The 22575-nt window shown below is 34.7% G+C and overlaps 2 protein-coding genes across 2 annotated transcripts; both read left to right on the top strand.

Moving 5' to 3' along the window:
• The first annotated feature begins 853 nt into the window (after nt 1-853).
• On the top strand, nt 854-4718 carry LOC107840141 (heat shock 70 kDa protein, mitochondrial). The gene is made up of 6 exons (XM_016683887.2): nt 854-1137; nt 1801-1874; nt 1946-2024; nt 2143-2709; nt 2794-3414; nt 3809-4718. Exons 1-6 carry the CDS (start codon nt 1066-1068, stop codon nt 4427-4429), a joined length of 2034 nt encoding a protein of 677 aa, XP_016539373.1. The 5' UTR covers nt 854-1065; the 3' UTR covers nt 4430-4718.
• A 6359-nt stretch (nt 4719-11077) lies between these two features.
• Nucleotides 11078-20902, top strand: LOC107840140 (rDNA transcriptional regulator pol5). The gene is made up of 9 exons (XM_016683886.2): nt 11078-11257; nt 11960-12499; nt 13016-13141; nt 13212-13409; nt 13825-14052; nt 14131-15255; nt 15576-15863; nt 18207-18657; nt 19836-20902. Exons 2-9 carry the CDS (start codon nt 11975-11977, stop codon nt 20642-20644), a joined length of 3750 nt encoding a protein of 1249 aa, XP_016539372.2. The 5' UTR covers nt 11078-11257; nt 11960-11974; the 3' UTR covers nt 20645-20902.
• Nucleotides 20903-22575: the final 1673 nt, after the last annotated feature.

Genomic DNA, 22575 nt, shown 5'->3' with positions numbered 1-22575 from the left:
TTAAACGTTCTTATTTTTTAAAAAGTGAGCGTTTGATCAACTTTTTGGGAGAAAAATTATTTAGAGATTTATAATTTTTAGATCATTTCTTTTGTCTCAATCTAAGTGGTATAATTGAAATTTGAGATTTAAATTAAATTTCTTTTTTTTGATTGTTTAAATACATTTTAATATTAATTTCTAGCTTTTAATAATGTGTTCTTATTATGGATATATTTTTATTCATCGATGAGAGACACACGTGCAAAGCACGTACATTAAGTTAGTTAATTAATTAATACCGAAAGGTCGTTTGATTGTGGACAAGTTATTCCTAAATTAGTTATTCTAGGATTAATTATCTCACAATATATATGAATACTTTATTTCATCATTGTAATAAAAATAGTAAGATAAAATAATTTATAAACTAACTAATTCTTTCAATTAAATACAATGCAAAATAATCTTGCATTTCATACCTTGTACTACACGACTCGTAAGAAGATTTGGAGGAAAACATAATATTACTACTTAATTTTTTGTTTTTTCCTTGAATGAAATTACTATATTCTTAAAAATGAAATATAAATGAGAGGTAGAAATGCACCCAGCAAGATCAGCATGGACATTGTCAAACAAACTACGTCGTTCGAATCATGCATCTAGAACATTCTGGTCTATTACTCCCTCCATTATATTTTACTCGTTTTAATTTGACACTGTATATTAATTAAGAAAAATAATTAATAATATAACCACCTTATTATAGTATTTTAATTAAATAATATTTATATTTTAATTCTTAAAAATAGAAAAAAAATTATTTTATTTTAATTAATAAAAATTAATAAATAAAATAAAAATTTAAATTAGAAAATTCGAAACAAGTAAAATAGGAAGGAGGCGGTAGTTATTTGTCCCGTACGCCGCCACGCAGCCTACAATAACTCCAACCCTTCTACAAGCATCTCATTCTCCCTATTTCTTCGCCTCCTCTCTTAAACCCTTCAGCATAAACCCTAATTGAAAAAACTCCGTCAACACAAATTACGAATTAGTCTTCTTGTTCCCTTTGTTTCTCCGATGGCGACCGCCGCCTTGCTCAGATCTCTCCGTCGCCGCGAATTTACCTCTTCTCTCTCCACTTATAGAACTGTGAGTTCATTTCTGTTGTTTCTTCTCTTAGATCCTTACTATTCTAATGTAACCGTCAATCATTTAGTCTTTTTTAATCACTAAACTGAAATGAAAATGAAATAAAATTTCACATTTCTGGTTAAATTACTCACTTTTTTTAGATTTCTGTGATGAGTTAGATTTTTATTGTTGATCGCTTAGCTAAGATGATATCTTTGATCGTCTAAAGTGTTGATTTACCTAATTTTATTCTGATAAAAAAATGTTGTTTGATAAAAATTGTGAAGTTTCTACTTCTTAAAAACAAGAGTGTCAAATTTGTTAGTTTGTAATTCCATGTTAGATATATTAATATATGTTATAGCTGCCATAGATTCCCTCTTATATTATGAAAAGTTTTTTGCGTTTAGATGTTAAGAGAAAATTAAAGGAAGGGTGAATATCGACTGTTGTTGCTGTTAGACTTGGCTATTAGTGAGTTATCTCTTCGTTATTATGGTTCTGCTCTCATTCAACAATTTTGACGATATGGAACAAGCTTGAATAGAGGAGAATGGATATTAATTAGTTTGGAATTGAGTTGTAGTTGATTGGCCTAAAAGATCTTGCTAGTAGTTTCTCATTCCCTAGCTTTTGATAGCTAACCTTCATGTTTTATTGGTTGTTTGTTGGTTTGTGCAGTTTGCTTCCAACACCAAGCCTTCCTGGTGTCCATCAGTTGGTGCTAAATGGGCTGGTCTGGCTAGACCATTTAGGTATGTGGATTGAAGCATCGCTTTTCATTTTGTATCTGTTTGTGCGCAATCTTATTTGCCTTTCATTGCAGCTCCAAACCTGCTGGAAATGAAATTATTGGAATAGATTTGGGTACCACCAACTCTTGTGTTGCAGTGATGGAGGGGAAGGTAAGGACTAGACCTATTGAAATGCTAAACTTTTGTTGAGTTTACGTTTGAGATAGTGTGTACTGTACGATGGCTTCAGTGGGTTATCTAACATTCGTTGGTTCTCTTGTTAATGCAGACTCCCAAAGTCATTGAGAATTCTGAAGGGGCTAGAACAACTCCTTCTGTGGTTGCCTTTAATCAGAAGGGAGAACTGCTTGTTGGTACACCGGCCAAGCGTCAGGCAGTTACCAATCCTACAAATACGCTTTCTGGGACGAAGCGTCTAATTGGTAGACGCTTTGATGATCCTCAAACACAAAAGGAGATGAAGATGGTTCCTTACAAAATTGTGAGAGGGTCCAATGGAGATGCTTGGGTTGAAGCAAATGGTCAACAGTATTCTCCAAGCCAGATTGGAGCTTTTGTTCTAACAAAGATGAAGGAAACTGCGGAAGCCTACCTAGGGAAATCTATTAACAAAGCTGTGATTACTGTTCCAGCTTATTTCAATGATGCTCAAAGGCAGGCAACAAAGGATGCTGGGCGAATTGCAGGTCTTGATGTGCAAAGGATCATTAATGAGCCTACTGCAGCTGCCCTCTCTTATGGTATGAACAACAAAGAAGGTCTTGTTGCTGTTTTTGATCTTGGTGGTGGAACTTTTGATGTTTCAATCCTGGAGATATCAAATGGTGTTTTTGAGGTAAGTGAATTTCGCGGCACTTTCTAAAGCTGTGTTTCTTTCTGTTTTTCCCCTGTCCAAACTCATCTCTCTGCTTCCACTCAGGTCAAGGCAACCAACGGTGACACCTTTTTAGGAGGAGAGGATTTTGACAATGCCTTGTTAGAATTTTTAGTGAGCGAGTTTAAGAGGACTGAGGGAATTGACCTATCAAAAGACAGGCTTGCCCTGCAAAGACTTCGGGAGGCAGCTGAGAAAGCTAAGATAGAGCTTTCATCAACATCTCAAACTGATATTAACTTGCCGTTCATCACAGCCGATGCATCAGGGGCTAAACATCTTAATATCACATTGACAAGATCAAAATTTGAGACATTGGTGAACCACTTAATCGAGAGGACAAGGAATCCTTGCAAGAATTGTTTGAAGGATGCTGGGATATCATTGAAAGATGTGGATGAGGTCCTCCTTGTTGGAGGGATGACACGGGTTCCTAAGGTGCAGGAAGTAGTCTCTGAGATATTTGGTAAAAGCCCAAGCAAAGGTGTCAATCCAGATGAGGCAGTTGCCATGGGAGCTGCACTTCAAGGTGGTATTCTCCGTGGTGACGTTAAAGAGTTGCTTCTTTTGGATGTAACTCCGCTATCTCTTGGTATTGAGACATTGGGAGGTATCTTTACTAGGTTAATTAACAGGAATACTACCATCCCCACAAAGAAAAGCCAGGTTAGTTGTTGGATCTAAATGTGGTCTCCTGTTGATTTTATTATTGCATAGTCTCGCCAGAAGTGGGTGCTCCTTCCTTCCAAGATCCATATAATTTTTTTCCTTTTTCTTGTGAAATATGCGTGCGACAGTTGCCATGTTTATAAAAATTTTACAATTTTCAAGAATTTACATCCACTGAAGTAAAATTTTAACTTTTGATGTGATTTTTCTTTGTCAAACTGTCTTCCTTGTTTCTATTCCATCGTTGCTAATATAAGATTTGCAACCTAGCATCTCAAATATGGATCTGGAGAAGGATTGACACATGCTTGTCCATGACTTTTGTCTCCCGTGTAAACTATGCTTGTTTTCATGTAGTGGTTATGGTGTACTGCTTCCTCTTGTATTTCAGGTGTTTTCCACTGCTGCGGACAATCAAACACAAGTGGGCATCAAGGTATTACAAGGTGAACGTGAGATGGCATCTGATAATAAGCTTCTGGGTGAATTTGAACTTGTAGGTATTCCTCCAGCACCAAGGGGTATGCCTCAGATAGAGGTCACGTTTGACATAGATGCAAATGGAATGGTCACTGTGTCCGCCAAGGACAAGGCTACTAACAAAGAGCAGCAGATCACCATACGGTCATCCGGTGGTTTATCTGAAGATGAGATTAACAAGATGGTCAGGGAAGCTGAAATGCATGCACAGAAGGATCAAGAGCGCAAGACGCTTATTGATCTCAGGAACAGCGCAGACACCAGCATATACAGTATCGAGAAGAGCTTGAATGAATACAGGGACAAGGTCCCCAAGGAGGTGGTCACCGAAATTGAGACAGCTGTTTCCGACTTAAGAGCAGCGATGGGGACTGAGAACGTTGATGAGATCAAGGCAAAACTTGATGCAGCAAACAAAGCTGTCTCAAAGATCGGAGAGCACATGAGTGGTGGCAGTTCTGGTGGTGCATCCGGAGGTTCACAAGGAGGAGATCAACCACCAGAGGCTGAATACGAGGAAGTGAAGAAATAGATGATTATGCTAGGCAAAATTGAATAGTTCATGAGAGACAAAAGATGTTATAGATCTACTTTCTAAAAATGAGTTTTATTTTTTCCATCTCATTCGCAGTATTTTGTGCTCAAGCTCAAAACTGGTTGTATAAGGGTCTTGAGGAGTTGTGAATTTCTTAGTGTCTAGACAGGCTATCTATCTTTAGTAGACAAATGAGTATTATTTTTGCCAGACCTTCAATATCGAAATCTGACCGAACAATGCTTTGTTTTTCCACAATAAGATGATAATGTGCTCTTGAGTATAAGTTTTTGCCTGCTTTTGATGCTTTACGTTTTAGTTTCCATGCAATCTGTATTATTCCTAAATCTTTCATTATCAAAACTAACAACAATGAATTTATTGTGGTTGGGATTTTTTTTTTCTGCCATAAAAGATATTTTCTGCCGGAAACTAGGGAGTTGGAGGTTACAACTACCGATCAACTGTGATTGCATTTTTTATAATAAAATCCCAATAGTTTTGTATGTGAGATATGTTGGGTCATTCGCAAATGCTCCTATATGAGGGTGAGGGTTAATTTTGTGATCTTTAATTTTTGTTTTTCCGCACTGTTAAGTAACAAAAAAAAATGGCGAAAAATATTCCCGACACCAAAATAACAAAAGTTATTTTGTGGGGCATAAATTTATAGTATATGTTATGTTGTACTTCACTTCATTTCTACAGAAATTATGTCAATTGAGACAAAAGTTTAATTTTAAAATTCACAAGTCATATTGTATCTTAACTTTATTCTTATGGCACTTATATTGAGCAAGATAAAAGCTTTCTAAATTTACCTTCAACAAATTACGTCATATAAATACTTACAACTTATGTTGTATAATTTAATTTCTATAAATTTTATGCCGAACGAATTAAGTCAAAATAAACGCATTTTTATTCTCAATTTTTCACTAAATAAGCAACATGCATAGAAATAAAAGACCATCATATTTAAGGATAAAAATTAAAAAATCACTTCAAAATAGGGGCAAAATCTATGCAAAAATTTGATATACTCAACAAAATAAAATAAAAGAAATATTTTAACCATCTCAATTTATGTGAGTTAGTTTAACTTGACACGGAGTTTTAATTTTTTCTTCTTCTTAAATTTGTGGTCTAAATTAGTCTAAGATGTTTGTGTGGTTGTTGATAATTTTACTGAGGGTAAATTGATTACTTTAAACTTAAATTGTTACTAACTAAGTAAATGTATCATTTTTCTGAGACTAACTAAAAGAAAGTGGGCTGGGTCGTTTGGTTGGGAAAGAGTTATTCCAAAATAATTAATTTCGGGATTAGTTATCTCGGAATTGGTTATTTCATCATATATATGGTATAACTTATCTCATCACTATAGTGTAAATGATTGGATAAATAATTTCGATAGTAACTAATATCTCACACAAAACATGAAATAAAATATTCACACCAAACATAAAATAAAATAAATTTTATCTCGAAATTATTTATCCATATATTATACCTTGCACTAGACGATTCTTAAGTGTACTACATATTAGAGTAGATTTGAGTATTGGGAAAAAAATGTATATATACAATCTTAGATTGTTTATTGCAACTTATAACAATATTTATAAGATTGCAAAAAATAGCGATTTTACTTTTAAAAAATATTTTTTTATATATAAAAATTGAAATTGAAATTATCCTTTAAAATAAAAAACTGTTACATACAGATTTCATCCACCCCTATTTTATCTCTAAATTTGTTATTGTAGATTATTATATTATTTAAAAAAATTAAAAAAAAACGTTTTCATATCAAACAGTTTATTTCCTTTTTCAAACCGGAGAAGTGAAATGTGGGCAAAAAAAACATATCACACGTTTTCACTTCTTAAGGATTTTTTTTTTTTTGAGATTATCTCTCCTCTTTTTACTCCTATTTAAATAATATAATATCAAAAAAATAATAATAATAATATACTAAAGAATAGATATTCATTCAAGTTTTAAAAAATATCATGAGCATTTCACGGGATACATCAAATAATAATTGTTTAAGATGACTAGCAAACATAAGAAACATATTACAAAAATATAGAAAATATACACTTGAAAAAAAAATTCAATAAACTTTTTAAAATTTTAAAAAAAATCAATAAACATATCAAATTCATATATAAAAATACAAAGTTAAATTACTATTCGTCCGACTAATTGATTATGATTTCACAATCAAAAAAGCAATAAACATATTAAATTTATACCCAAAAAAATATAGTTGAAAAATATTTTTAAAAAACTACTAGAGATAATAAAAAAAACATAAAGAAATCAACAAATAGTTAAACCCTACACTTTTAAGACTGCACGTTAACCTATGCTAGTGTTATCTAAAAGATAAATATGAAATCTATTAGGATACATATAGAATAATATTATATATTAAAATATAAAGTATATGGAAAGTTTTTCTGAAAAAGTTAAAACCTACACTTTTAATGCGGTAATCTAAGATATTGATATTTTAATAAATAAATATGAGTATTAAGATAAATATAAGATTAAATCCAAAATAAAAAAATTAAATAAAAATAAATAAATAATACTTAAATTTGTTATAACTTGCAATTAAAAATACAATTCAATAATTAAGAAAAAATAGTGTAATAAGTTACAATAAACTATCTAATAAGTATATATGAGATAATTTTCACTTGAGTGTTTCAGTGAAACATCGGCCCAAGCATGACATTAGTTAGAGAGCCCAAAATATAAATTCATCTCGAATTTATCGAGGACATGACCCTAGATAGAAAGGTGTGATGGACGCGGATTAGGATAGAAGGCTAGTGCATGTGGGGTGCCTTTGGTACATTAGTGCAGGGTATTAATGTGTGAGTGTCTTATCTCTGATGTGCTATCTTGTTTCATGCTTTTATTATGAACTAGTTTAGATGTACGTGTTTTGCACGTGTATATTGTTAATTAACAAAAATGAATATCAAAAAAATAAATTATTTTGTGTACGTTATATTGTTAAGTAAAAAATTAAAAAAATCAACATTAATTTTAAGATAAAAAATGTACATGAAGAAGAACATGATAATTCACCATACATTTTTTAATGTCTCTTTTAATTATTATAGACATGTAAAATATATTAAAATATAATTTAATCTTGTAGTTTTAAACATGCTACGTGAAAAGTTAGAAATTCTATTTCAAAAAAAAAAAAGATATTGAAACGAACTAAAAAAAAAAAAAACATCGGAAGACACTTTTGTGTAATTTCTTTTACACCGATACTAATTGAGCCAACAAGTACTCTTTTTTTGAGAGTTTTTTTTAGGTTTCATGCCTTAATAGAGTTTTAAAATAGCACTCCTCCTTTTAATTGAGACTAGTTAAATGAATATTTGTGTTTTGTTTGATTATAGGATAGAAAGAATAAGATCAAACATGAAATGAATGGAAAACAATAGTAAGCAGCAACTCACTTATTCAAATAGCCCGTTTACAAAATTATACTTCAAATGCCATATAATTTACAAATATTAAACATAAACCATGCAAGCACTTAATAAGAAAATTCCATCCATATAATTAAAACTTACAATGAGCCAGTACACCTGAATTTGTTGTTTCATCTATTCCAATTTTTTTACATATTATATCTTTAATATTTTCTTCAGGTCCACTCAAAAAAGACTTAGTTCTTGATCATAATATAAGTTACTATTACTTTATTGTAATGACAATCTTAAAATTGAACAACCAGTCCCAAGTCACCTTTAATAGAGAGCGCTTAACCTTTACTATGAAGCTTTTTTATGTGAATTCAAATTCAATCGAGCTCCAATGCAGATACAAAACACTTCAAATTATAATGCAAATAAATTTAAAAAAAGAAGAAGGTAGATATACAGATTCACATTAAAATTAAAATAAATTTCTCGAAAGGAGCAATTCTCGAAATTGGTGATGGCCTCTTTATACCTACAATTAATGAAGAAAAATATTTAATGATAAGCCAAACAATTAATAAATGAAATTCAAATCTCCTAAAAATCTAATCCCATGAATAGTCCTCAGAACATAGTACGCATAATTTTTTAACCATAAAGCATAGATAAAAAAACTTTATTTAATAAGACAATTAGTTATTATGAATTTAGAATGACCTATCAATTTTTTGTAACGAAATACGATGATCCAAATAATTTTTCCAAAATTATAAATAAGTCACTTTCATTACTATCTATTATGAATTTAGAATGAACAACCAATTTTTCGTTACAGAATGAGATGATTTAAATAATCTGTTCAAAATTTTAAATAATTCAATTTCAAATCACTAATTGTATATGAAATCCTATAAACAAAGCTCACAAAGAAATTTCTCATTTTGCAGTTGCTTATCAAAATACATCATTTATTAATATAAACTTTAAAATCAGTCTAAAATTTCAAGAAATATATCTATGAACAAACTCACTTCAACAACCTGCAATTTTGATAAAGCATATGAATGATATATTTATGGTGGAAAAATAAAAGAGAGTAAGAAGGCAAACATTAAAATCTACTATCTACTATAAAAGAAAAATTCTTAAAGAAAGAAAACCTAGAAATACAGAAGCAACATTGACCATAAAGTTTACGAATGAGATTGTGCAATAATATTTTTATGAGACAATGCATTAACCCCCCACCCCCCACTCACCCCCAAATTTGTCTTCCCAACTTATTTTAACACTTAGACTAACCTTCTATTTATTTAACTAACCTTCTATTTATTTACTCCTCTTAACATCTTTGGAGTGAATTAATTTCACCCCTTAATATATATTACCACTCTCATGAGGGAGAGTACATCACACTCGCTGACACATCAGCGCCACGTCAGCGTCACGTCGGAGCCATGTAAATAAAGTATTTTTTAAATTATATATATATATATATATAAAATATTTTAAAATTTTAAAATAACCCCACCTCCCATTTTCCATCTTCTTCATAACCCTCATCCCCTCCCCTCCCCTCCCCTCCCCTCTCTCCCGTCCACCACCACACTTGCACACACCCCGGCCACCCCAGTCCACCCCCACACTGCCACACCTGCACACACCCTCATCCATCTCCGTCCACCCCCACAACCACATCTGCACACAAACACCATATTTTTCAGTGAATTTTCGTCGGAAAACTCCATTACCACCATAAAAAAAATATCATAAAATAGTGATAAAAAACTCAACCACCTGATAAATTCGATCAAATCAACATCAAATTCTCTAAAAAATCAACAACAAAATATTCAAATCATGTCAAATTTTCAAATTCAATTTTTTTTTTTTTTTATTGGGGATGAAAGAGGAGAAATTGGAGGTAGGGGTGTGATTTGGTATTGAAAAAGTAATTGGGGTTAGATTTTGAAAGGGGGGCTGGTTGTGGTGGCTGCTGGGTTTGGGGGGGGATCAGGGTGGGGGGGGGGATGGGGGGGGGGTAGGGGGGTTAGAAGAAGAAGGAGAGAATTTTTTCTTTTTTTGTTATATATATATATATATAGGCGTTTTAAAAATAAAAAAATAAAAATTTATGTTTTTTTTAAATGCCACATCAGCATTAAGGTTGGAATTAATTCACTTTAAAGATGTTAAGGGGAGTAAATAATTATTCATAAAGTTTAAGTGCTGAACTAAGTTATCGGGATAAGTTCAGGGTGATTTTGATGAATTATCTCTATTTTTATAGATATAGAAGACTCTAAACCAAAAAAGAATTTAAAAAGTAAATATTGTCCAAACCAATAAGGAATTTAAAAAGTAAATATTATAGAATTCCAACTCTGGAAAGCTAAAAGATGGAAAAATTTGAAAAAAGAATAAATAAAAATAAACTCCTACTTCTACAGGAAAATTACGTAAATCACATTTTAAAAAAAATTAAAATGACTAAAATATAAGAGAAAAAGCCTTTTTTTATTGGGATTCCATATATATCTTATTGATTATTTCTTTCTATATATTTTAAAAATTCTTAATTATATTATATTGATTATTTCTTTTCATATATTTCAAAAGTTCTTAATTTCTATCCCATATATTTTAGGAGTGCTTAATTTTTATCCATATATTTTTAGGAGTCCTTAGTTTGATTAAATAATAAATTAAAAATAATAGGTGATTATAGATATATTACATAGATATATAAATATAGATATAAATTATAGATATAGATATAGATTATAGACTCTGTCTTGAGTCGGGATCTATCGAAAACAGCCTTGCTACTCTTCAAAGGTAATGGTGTGAACTGCGCACATCTTATGCTCCTCAGATTCTATTGTGTGGAATACACTGAATTTGTTGTTGTTGTATATGATGTTCCTCAGATGAAGCTCCTAATTCCTAAGCTATGAAAGTTGAGCATGGTAACTCGAAATTTGACTTTTAAACTGTTTAAATACTGAATCTTCTGCGTTTTATTGTCTTCCTATATTTTTCCTTGACCAATGATACTATATTAATTTGGCACATGCTAATGCTATGATAATAGATTGAAAAATAATTATAGCACGTCAAAAATAAATCAAAATTAAATATTACTATAGTACTTAATGAATTATTTCTTAATTAGAACTGAAGCAAAAATGGACAAAAGAACAATGTACAGTAGTTTTTGTTAGTACGAATTAATAGTACATGCACCTATTTTCCCCTGTTTCCTTCCCTCTGTCTAAAACCCAAAACCCTAACATTGAACTAGCAGCATTAGCTTCACAGCCGCCGCCTTGCTCACTTTTCTCCGGCTCTTCTCTATAAAACTGTGAGTTCTTTTTTCAGCTTGTTATGTTTGTGTTCTGTGACATCCTTGCTGGTGATTTTAAATAATACTCTAAATCGTTTATGTCCTTGCTGATGTTGTTATACTTTCATCTGTTTATTGTTGTGAAAGTCTTGAGCCGGGGGTCTATCGGAAACAGCCTCTCTACTCCTTCGGGTAGTGGTATGGACTGGGTACATTTTACCCTCCCCAGACCCCATACTGGGTTTGTTGTTGTTGTTGTTGTTGTTGTTTATTGTTCTGAAAAATTATATTACAACATTTTTATTGTACTTATGAATTCTCGAAGTGAATATACGATGCTAAGCAAGTTGAACATTTCTTATTGCATGACTCAGTGAAATTTTGGTTTTAACAAGTTTAAATGCTGAAGGAGCTGTGTATATGTTTATGCTTCGACGGTTCTCTGGAGCTGTGTATATGTTTATTCTTCAACGGTTGTCTGTATATGAATTAATGAAATAATTATAAAACTTTGCAATTTCAATTCTGTTTTCTCTCGGAATATAGATTAATATTGAGGAATTCAAGCTTAATGTGGTTCTATTTCATCAAGAAAGCATTTTATATATTTTTTTGTAATTTTCTGTATATTAGGAACTACCAAAATTAAACTTATTTTTATCTTAAAATTATTATAGTACTATTTTTAGTACCTCACAACTTGGACTTCTGACGTGATAGACAAACATTGGAGTTATGAGCATGGAGACGGTTGGGTCTGAGCAGCAGTCAAGGGAGAAAATGAAGACAGACAAGAAAAAAAGGAAGGCCGAAACAGAGGTACCTGATACCCCATCAACCCCTCACAAGATTTCTAGCAATCCTATGGAGAAGAAGAAGCAAAAAAGAGCTCTAGACAAAGAGAAGCGCAAACTGGAGTCGGAGAAAATGGTCGAAGCCAAGCGAAAATTAATAGCTTCTGAATTGAGAAGTAATCAGAAGACAGTGATTTCTCCTACTACTAGTGGGTTGCCCGAGTTCCACATTAGTATATTTAAGGACCTTGCAGCTGCTGAGACTTCCATTAGAGAAGCAGCTGCTCATTCTTTAGTTGCTGAGTTGCTTGAAGTTCAGAAGGTTTATGATAGTATCGCCAACAAGGAAGTGATTGAGGGACAGCTCAAATTGGAAGCTGATAAGGATGATGGGTTGAATAACTGTGCCCCTTCGTTGAGATATGCAGTTCGAAGGCTAATTCGAGGCGTTTCTTCATCAAGAGAGGTGGTTTTGGTTAATTTCTAGCACCCCATTCTGTGATTTTGTTGAAAATTAGTGCCTTATTATATTGTTATGATTAAGTTTGAATGCTTTAGTAAGGCTATATACCTTCCCATCTTCATTTTATAATTGAAATATTTTAGGGAGACTAATATCTCTATGGGTTCTTGTTGACATATCCATCTGATAAAAGCACATTCTTGATAAAAGCACATTCTTGCTAGAAAGGTTGTATCATACAATGTGATGCTTAGACTATGCTCTCCTGTCCTTGCTTTTGAAATGTTATTTTATAGTAGAACCATAAAGGTTACCTTGTGGTCACGCTAGCAGGTAGATACCCACTTCTTGCGTCATTGAATAATTTTAATAACTCTATGCTCTATAGTTTTGAATTAAAGGTTAGATGAAATAATGTCGGTTTAGAGACAGATGTCTCTTCTGCTTATAGTTTCATGCTCCATGATTGTCTCGATGAACTTAATACATGAAACCTTATCTGTATTCTTATGTGTGCAGTGTGCAAGGCAAGGATTTGCATTAGGCATGACAGTTTTGGTTTGTGCAGTTCCATGCATAAAAGTGGACGCACTGTTGAAGCTAATTGTTGAATTGTTGGAGATCTCTTCTTCCATGAGGGGTCAGGTGGGAAGGATCGCATTTTGTGAATTTGTTTTTTTAGGGGCTGTCTTAACAGTTTAACTTGGTTTTGTAGGAAAAAAAAGATTGCCTATTGGGGCGATTATTTGCTTATGGAGCTATTGCAAGATCAGGAAGATTAACTTTAGAGTGGACTGCTGATAAGAACACTCCTTACATTAAAGAATTTGTTGGTTCTCTCGTCTCGCTGGCAAAAATGAAGCCTTACTTACAAGAACCTGCTGTCTCAATTATGTTGGAGTTGGTTGACAAGGTCTTTAACTTTTACATGCCTATGAATTGCAGATTTAAGCTTAGTACATTCACTTTAGTTATCTATTGAAAATATCTTCACTGCTTGGCTTTTCTTGCACCGTTACAAACTCGTATGAGCTTATATGTTTCGTTATGAAACTCATAGGATTTTTTTCACTTGCCTATAAAACACCAGCTCTTCCTACTCTTCCTGCAATATGTTAGCGCTTTTTGGGAAAGAAAATGTTTTATACCTTATCCTAATAATATCACCTCTTCCTACTACTATAAGATGTGCTTTTGTCATGTTGCCGATTTGAATTTTTGCTTTTACTGTAATTTTGCTTCACCATATTGTCCTTGTCCTCTACTTTTGCTTTTGCTTAAGCTGCATTCCATTTAGCGTCTCACCATCCATATTTTTTTCATATCAGTTACCTGTTGAAGTTTCATTGAATCATATACTTGAAGCTCCTGGACTTAAAGAGTGGTTTGAAAGTGCAATGGAAGTTGGAAATCCTGATGCTTTGCTTCTTGCCCTTTCTATACGTGAAAAAACTGGTGTCGATAATAAAGATTTTGGCAAGCTTCTGCCTTTTCCGTATAGCCCCGGCCGGCTTTTCAGCGTGGAACATTTGTCCTTGCTTTCCAATTGCTTGAAGGTGCTACTGATCTTCTTCATTTTCTTTCCTCGAAACGATTTGTTCATAATTTGATCTATCGACTTTATGGATGTGCAGGAATCCCACTTCTGTCAGCCACGAACTCATAGTGTATGGTATTCCTTGGTAAATATACTTTTACCTGAAAATGTTCTACAAGATTTTGATCCCTCTGCAGCTTTAAATTCCATTAAAAAGCACAAAAAAGGCCGCAAGGGTAGCTCAGCAGAAGAAGATATTGAGAAAAATGTTAAAAACTTTAGTGAAGTTATCATTGAAGGATCACTTCTTCCATCATCTCATAATTGCAAGAATTTGGCTTTCAATGTTCTTCTGCTTCTCCTTCCAAAACTGCCTGCATCGTGCATCTACAATGTTCTGTCTTACAAAGTTGTGCAGTGCTTAAAGGATGTACTTTCCATGAAAGACACTAATCTATTCAAAGCCGGTCAATACTTTTTACGAGAATTTTCTGAGTGGGTGAAGCATGATGATGTTAGAAGAGTGGCAGTTATCATGGCTCTACAGAAGCATAGTAATGGGAAGTTTGATTGCTTCACCAGGTCAAAAACTGTAAAAGGGTTGATGTCTGAGTTCAAAACTGAGTCTGGATGCATGCTTCTCATTCAGAACTTAGTTGACATGTTCCTGGACGAAGCTCGTGCTTCTGAGGAGCCTTCAGATCAGAGTCAAACTACAGATGACAACTCAGAAATTGGTTCCTTAGAAGATAAGGATTCTATTGGAGCAGTAGGAACATCAGACTTTTTGAAAAGATGGGTTGTAGAGTCACTTACCAATAGCTTGAAGCATTTAACTCTGGATACAAATGCAAAGTTCAGGGTCCAAAGAGAAATTCTAAAATTTTTGGCAGTTCAGGGTCTATTTTCTTCAACTCTTGGAACTGAGGTAACATCTTTTGAACTGGAAGAAAAATTTAGGTGGCCAAAGTCTCCCATTTCAAGTGCTCTTTGTAGGATGTGCATTGAGCAGCTACAGTTACTGCTATCAAATGCTCAAAAAGGCGATGGACCTCAAGTTGTGACAAGTGGCCTTGAAATTAATGATCTTGGAGCTTATTTCATGCGATTTCTTACTACATTGCGAAACATTCCTTCTGTTTCGCTATTTAGGTCCTTGAGCGATGATGATGAAGAAGCTATCAAAAAATTGCAGGCTATGGAGTCTCAGCTCTCAAGACAGGTGATACTTTGTGTTGTTTCATTTTGTAGCATCAAAGTAATGTTGCCGACCTCAACACGAGTCAATTTTTTTTTTGTGTCTGTGAAACCGAAGTCCCTAACTTTAGGCTTTTTGATTCTCTCCTTCTATTGTTTGATAAGAACATACTCCTACTTTGGTGTGAGGAATCTCAGTAAGCTCTTAACTGAAACAGCCGTATCCTGTTACTACTCATCTTATATTAGTTATTACCTTCAATAACTTGGATTCTCTTCTGTGAAGAAGTTAGATTGTTAATCCTTTTTTTTCTTATGTTAATTCTTTTCTCCAAACAATGGCAGGAGAGAAACTTGGGTCCAAGTATTGACACAAATAAATTTCATTCCATGAGGTACCTTCTGATACAATTGTTGCTTCAAGTCCTACTTCGGCCTCAAGAATATTCTGAAGCTGCCTCTGAATTGGTTATTTGCTGTACCAAAGCTTTTCGATCATCCGATCTTCTTGCTTCCTCTGGAGAAGATGAAGCAGAGGGAGATGACACACCCGAATTCATGGATGTTCTAGTGGACACCATGCTTTCGTTGCTGCCACAGTCATCAGCTCCGATGCGAACCGCTATTGAACAGGTAAACTAGAGGGAAAAAAAGCATAATATCCATCAGCTCTCGTGGCGACTTATTAACCCCCGAAAACCCTGGCCTAATGACGTGCTAGTCATTATTTCTAAAGCATTGCTGCACCTACTATTTTGATGCGAACTCCATTCTGAAATTTTAAACCTAATTGATAATAGAAGAGACTTAAAAGGAGGTGGAGTTTTTACTTACATGGATGTTTTTATCTTACAACAACAACAACAACAAACCCAGTGTATTCCCACTTTGTGGGGTCTGGGGGGGGTAAGATGTACGCAGTCCATACCTCTACCTCTGATGAAGTAGAAAGGCTGTTTCCGAAAGACCCCCGGCTCAAGTTACGAGATATCAAACAAACACATAGTACAGCACAGAAGCAGATGACATAACATAGATACTGCAGCCATAAGGAATATAAAACAGAGTAAAGCAGGAATGCAGGAATATAAAGCAGAGGAAAGCACACAGATTCGTAACAAACATAGAACACGGAACACGGAACAGAACATTGAATACGGAATCATACCAGGAATACACCCCCACCAATTACCTCCCTACATTAGCGACCCGAACAGGCCCTAATCCTCTGCCGTAATTCGCGTCTTCCAGACCTTCCTATCTAGGGTCATGTCCTCGGTAAGCTGTAACTAACTATGGATGTTTTTCCAATTGTAGGCTATATGAATTCTCACTATTCAATTGCTCCATTTAGACTTGTCTCGATCTTTTCTTTTAGGCACCAGAAGTTCTCTAAACTTTTTGGCAAACTAACCTCTAAGAAGAACTCTTTAAGTCTCCTAGTGAACATTGGACTTAACGTAAGCGTTCCAACATGCCTATACTCTATTCCCAACTAATTGGTATCACCAATGTCGATATTTCGCTCATTGTGCCTCGTCTCCCTTTAATACCTGTAGAGATCATGGTTTATTTATTTAATGGGTTATAGTTTTTTCACTAAATTGTGAACACCCTAGGTAGAGCAATATTCTTCCTGAGAAACAAAATTCATGATGATACTAGATAGTTAGTTACCATGCTGGAGGGTTGGATATATTTAGTAGATAGATATCTTTTATTTTTCCTTCTTTCTTTACAAAATTTTGGAAGGTGAATGGAAGCTTCAAGTCCAAGTAATATTCAAATTATAAGCACAAAATTCACCTTTAGCCCCAAATCTGCAAGCTTTATCTAAAGGGAAGATGTGGTTTTTACCACCTAGAAATCCAGTAACCCCACAGTTTTGGAACTCGATGGATAATAGGCTCGCCCTTGTATCCTTTTGCGCTCTAATATTATGCTTTTTTGTACGGCATTGTTCACAGTTGTGATGTGCTCCTCACACATCATGCACTTCGTTCTTACCACTAGACAATAACCTTGGGTCCAATCTAAAGAGAAGATTTTTTAATGCAGGACTCAGTTCATCCTTTTTCCATAGTTTTGCACATGAGGTTTCTTTGAGTTGACCCTTATTTATTTCATGAGGATAAAAATAGCGAATGCAGTGCTTCATTAAATATCTTTGTTGGATACACCTGTTGTAGTGAGTTTCTGTCAATGGTTCTCCATCTTGTTCTCTGTGTTTCCGTTTCTGTTAGTTCCAAAGAAATTTAACTATTTAGTCTTCCCTCAAATTGTTGAAATTTATGATCTTCACTAGGGCAAAACACCTTATAATAATACTATCATATTTCCAATTTGACTTAACATAGTCAAATATAATAACTCATTAGAATGTGCGTCTGTTGATCTCTTCGCTGTAGAGTTGTTTTGCTAGTCATGCAAAAAGTTTATTTTTCATGTTCTTTCGGTTCTCCTCCCGTCTATCTTTTTAGATGTGGTATAGGACGAGATCCCAATAGCTCTCAATTATCTTTCTTTGTCCACTGCTACTCACCGTCAAAACACTTAGTAGATGCATGGTATGAATGCATCATGATTCATTGTTTTGTTATTTTTCGAAAATGTGCATGTTTATAGTCTTTTTGGGTAACTGTGGAGTCTAGGCCAGCTTGCGCGCACCTCGACTAATTCCACAAGTACCTGACTTTGTAACTACGTCTACCAAGACTTAGGTAGAGGGGAAGAATTCATCTGAATGTTTTTGACTCCGCTGGGATTTTAATCTGGACTTCATGATTATCAACCACTTCATTGAAACTACTAGGCCATACCTTTGGGTGCATGTGTGAATGCATGAAAACTGATTGTTTGTGTTATTCTTTAACTATGTTTCTCTTTTTGAAGTACCTGATGAGTTTGTGTGGATCTCTGCAACAGCTGCTGCTGCTCAGGTTCTTCTTCACCTACTTAAAATTCTTTTCTTTATAGGTGTTCAAATGTTTTTGTCATGATGTCACGGATGATGGGTTACTTCGAATGTTGCGGGTTATAAAGAAAGATCTCAAACCAGCCAGACACCAAGAAACAGACAGTGAGAATGATGATGATGAGGACGACGATGACGACGTTCTTGACATCGAAGAAGCAGAGGACTCTGATGAAGCAGAGATGGACGAAACTGCAGAGGGTGATGGACATGCAGATGACTCGGAGACAGTAGTTGACGTTGAGGGTGTTAGCGCAGAACGTCCTCAAGCTTCTGATGATGATTCTGATGAGGGAATGGATGATGATGCAATGTTCCGCATGGACGCCCATCTAGCTAAAATGGTCCAGGATAGGAAGAACCAGGCTGGTGGTGAAACTGCTCATTCACAGCTTGCCCTCTTCAAACTCCGTATCCTCTCTTTGCTGGAGATCTACCTACATGAAAATTCAGGCAAGTATTTCCTTTATTCTCTTAAGGGTTCATTTGGTTTCTGGTTAGGAAGGGGTTATTTATGTATTAAAATTAGCTTGACTTATATCATGTAACGTACCTAGTGTAGTCCCACTAGCGGGGAACAAAAACAAATATCCAAAGAAATAATTCATGCATTGTGATCCCTACATAACCAAGCTCTGCAGAAACTCGCGCATTACTTATTCTTGCATAACTAAACCCTACATAATTCTAACCAACAACCAAACGAGCCCCCGAAGTGTATTTATCTTAAGGATGTCTAACCCGACTTTGAAGAATGATCTCATTATATATAATATAAGATCATATCTTTATACCGTGATTGGCTTTGTGGCACGATCATCATGATGGAACTAGGGTAGACATACAAGTTTTAATTAAAAATCAAAGCCTCTTGATGGAACATTGGACCAGTATAAATGTATCAACAAGAACAGCTAACACTAATTTCCAACTGGTTGGTATCGCCTATGTGGATTATTTGCTCCTTCCATTTTTGTTCCACTCTTAATTAAGTTTGCATAAGTTTATTCTTTTGAAACTCCTCCCAGTTTGTGATTTATGTTTGCCTTAATTTTTTTGTTATTCTCAGTCATCATTTTGTGCACCTACATATTAATGCATCTTTAGGCAAAGACAAATTAGACGAACTTTTCTCATTTTATTCTACATGTCCTAGTTGCTCCTGATGCATCATCGTTTCTTGTCTTGCTCAATTTTATCAAGCGAATTTCCACTTCTAATATTTACATTTCAACAGTATTGTCTTGTATTCATGTTGACCTGTAGATGCCTAACATCGCCTCCATATGATGTTGTTGGACTCACAATTCCTATATAGCATTCACTTTGGTAGCTTTCTATGGCATGGCATTCCTATCACTCTTTTCAGCGATCCGATTGTGTAGGTCCTTGTTTATGTCATTCTCCCATAAGTGGAAAATATTAAATATCATGAAATAAATAATGCAGCGGCATACCTGTTGAACTTATGGCTGAATGTCATGATCTTAGGCTGTGATTTCTCTTGTACTAAGCAGTTCTGCTGGCTTTCGTGTTTCAATTGTTAGTGTTATCCTGAACTCTGGCACTGTTTGTTTGATCTTATGATTCATTAAGGTGTCAATATTTATTTAAAATTTTCCATTTTGCAGGGAAACCACAAGTGTTGAAAATATTCTCTAGCCTAGCTCAAGCATTTGTAAACCCGCACACTACAGAAGGTAACGAACAACTTGGCCAACGAATTTGGGGAATTTTACAGAAGAAAATCTTCAAGGCAAAGGACTATCCAAGAGGTGAAGCCATCCAACTCCCAGTGCTTAAGTCACTCCTGGAAAGGAACTTGGCACTGGCCGCGAAGCCTTTCAAGAAAAAGAAATCTGCTTCTAGCTTGTCAAAGAAAAAGCTGTCTGCTGCCTTGAATAGATACAAAATGATCATTTCTCTTGCTCAGAGTTCAACATTTTGGATTTTGAAGATAATTGATGCGAAAAACCTTCCAGAGTCCGAACTTCAGGAGGTTTTTCGTATATTCAGAGGAAAGCTGGAGGGCTACTTAGATAGCAAAAGTACTCGTATGAAGTGTGAGTTTCTAAAAGAAATTTTTAAAAGACGACCATGGATTGGACATGAGCTATTTGGCTTCCTTTTGGAGAAATGTGCTAGTGCAAAGCTACAGTTTCGACAAATTGAGGCTCTTGAACTAGTTATTGAGATTTTAAAATCAACTGTGTCTTCAAACCCTGATGAGAGCAGCCATCTTACTAAGTTAGGCTCTCTTGTTAATGTGTTGTTGAAAAATATGCCCGAGAAGGCGTCAAGACGAGCTGATGTGCGGAAGTTCTGTGGTAAAGTAATTCAGTTCTTAACAGACCCTAAGCTGAGAACCTCGTTTCTTAAGGCTCTGGAACCAGATTGTGAAGCTCAACTGACCGAAATGTTTCCTATTTTGAAAAAGTGAATGTTTGGGAAATTAATCAAGTATCTACGAGAACATTTATTGTATGTTGGAGTGATCAGTGCGGCATTGCCACAAGTTATTTGTAGGTTTGTTGTAATTGGAATTTACCTACCCTTTTTTGCGAATTTTTTTCTTTGGTTGTTGAAAAGCTTATAGTAGCAACAGTTTTAGTAATATGTAGTTTTCACTGTGTAATTGTACAATGCTAATTTTCAGCACAGCGTGCGTGAATTTACATACTGCATTCGTCATTCTTCATCTTTGATTCCGGGTCATTGTTTATATTTGGATTGCTGGAACTTTGTTGAATCTGATTATTGAGTATTATCAAGTAGGTGCGGTGCTGATACGGGACAAATGGCCATCTTATCTTTTGATGACATTTTTGGAGGCCAACACATAGAGGCTCAAGACTCTGTCACCTCGAGAATACAAGAACATGCATAGAGGACCCGTTTTGAGCATAACTTAAAGCAATCTCGCGTGTGGAAGATTGCTTGGAGCATTTAAGGTTGAGGACTCACGGCTTTGGACCTTAATTAAGGGCATTTTGGACATTATACATGGTGTGTTTTACACACCATGGCCGCCCCTCTCATTAAGGGCAAAGTGGTTTTTTTTATCTTCATTTGTAATATATTATAAATAGGCCCCCTTAGTCTTATTTTCACTAGATTTGGAATGATGAAGAATTGAAAGACATATTTTCTCTCTTTTGAGAGTGTAACACCCTTAGTTGTAGGGCTCGGAAAAGTCATTCTTAGCATAGGGCTTGGAAAAGTCAATATTGATCTTTGCTTGGAAACGGTAGATCTTGAGGTGAGTTCATTTGCTTGGTGGTCACCGTAAGAGTGTGGTTTTGATTGTTACATTCATTAGGGGTTAGTGTTGAAATACACTTGGTTCTTAATCTTGTAATAATTTTGGTCTCACTATCTATCTTTATTTTCTTGCAAATCGTGTATGTGTTGTGTAGTGGACTGTTTTGGGGTCTTCGTTGAATCCAAAACTTGTATTATTGTTGTTCATCTTGTTCATCACGTTTTGTAGCTGTTTTGGTGTTAAAATATACTCTTGTATCTTGTATTCTTGTTGTTGGTAGCGAATCCGAGTGTGGTCTCCATCTTGATCCTCGAATCCTTAAGATTAGTGGACTGATTTGGTGTTTGTTTCGTGCTTCCCTTGTCTTTCCCGTATCAGGTGCGGACCGCTGATAACACCCCAAGAATCTTGTATCAAAAATAATCTCTACACCAAAGTACTGCAGTTTGGATCATGCTGTTATCATCTTCATTGATGTTGAAAAGCACCAAGAGGTAAGAGAAAGCAGGGCATAGAAATCATCACGAACATACACATATTTGCATTTTCGTTATTGCAGCAGTATCTTTGGACAACTATTGAAAGTCTCACAACAATATCAATCCTATGAAAAAGAATCATCTTACTACTCTTGTTGGAGAAGTTGCTTATATCCATTTTACCAACTTTAAAGAAATATTCAGAGGACAAATCCATCTATTTTGCTGATAAATTCATAACCTATTTTGGCCTCTATGAACCATTCCTCATACTCCCTTGGGACAATTGAAGGGTAGTCTTTTTCTTTTTCTAGTCTATGACTCTTGTTACTTCATTTGGACGCCATTAGCCATTAGAGACGGAAGATTAGAAAGGTTTTTGTCACCCAAATTACCTAACTGATCAGTAAACGATTATACATATTCCTCTTGAAAAGCTGCATCTATATAACTTGAGCATGTAAACAATATTAGACCAGACACAACAGCTATAGCCACACCAGGTGAATAGCTATTGGAGGAGACCCTATATCACCTAGTTACTGCATAGTTTCTAAATCAACACATATCGTACTTTCTTCTTTACTTCATTCTTAATTGAGACTTGAATCCGAAACTCTCTTGCCCTTG

The sequence above is a fragment of the Capsicum annuum genome, chromosome 8 (genome assembly GCF_002878395.1).
Source record: "Capsicum annuum cultivar UCD-10X-F1 chromosome 8, UCD10Xv1.1, whole genome shotgun sequence".
NCBI lineage: Eukaryota > Viridiplantae > Streptophyta > Magnoliopsida > Solanales > Solanaceae > Capsicum > Capsicum annuum.
This window is presented reverse-complemented; position numbering and strand designations above follow the sequence as displayed.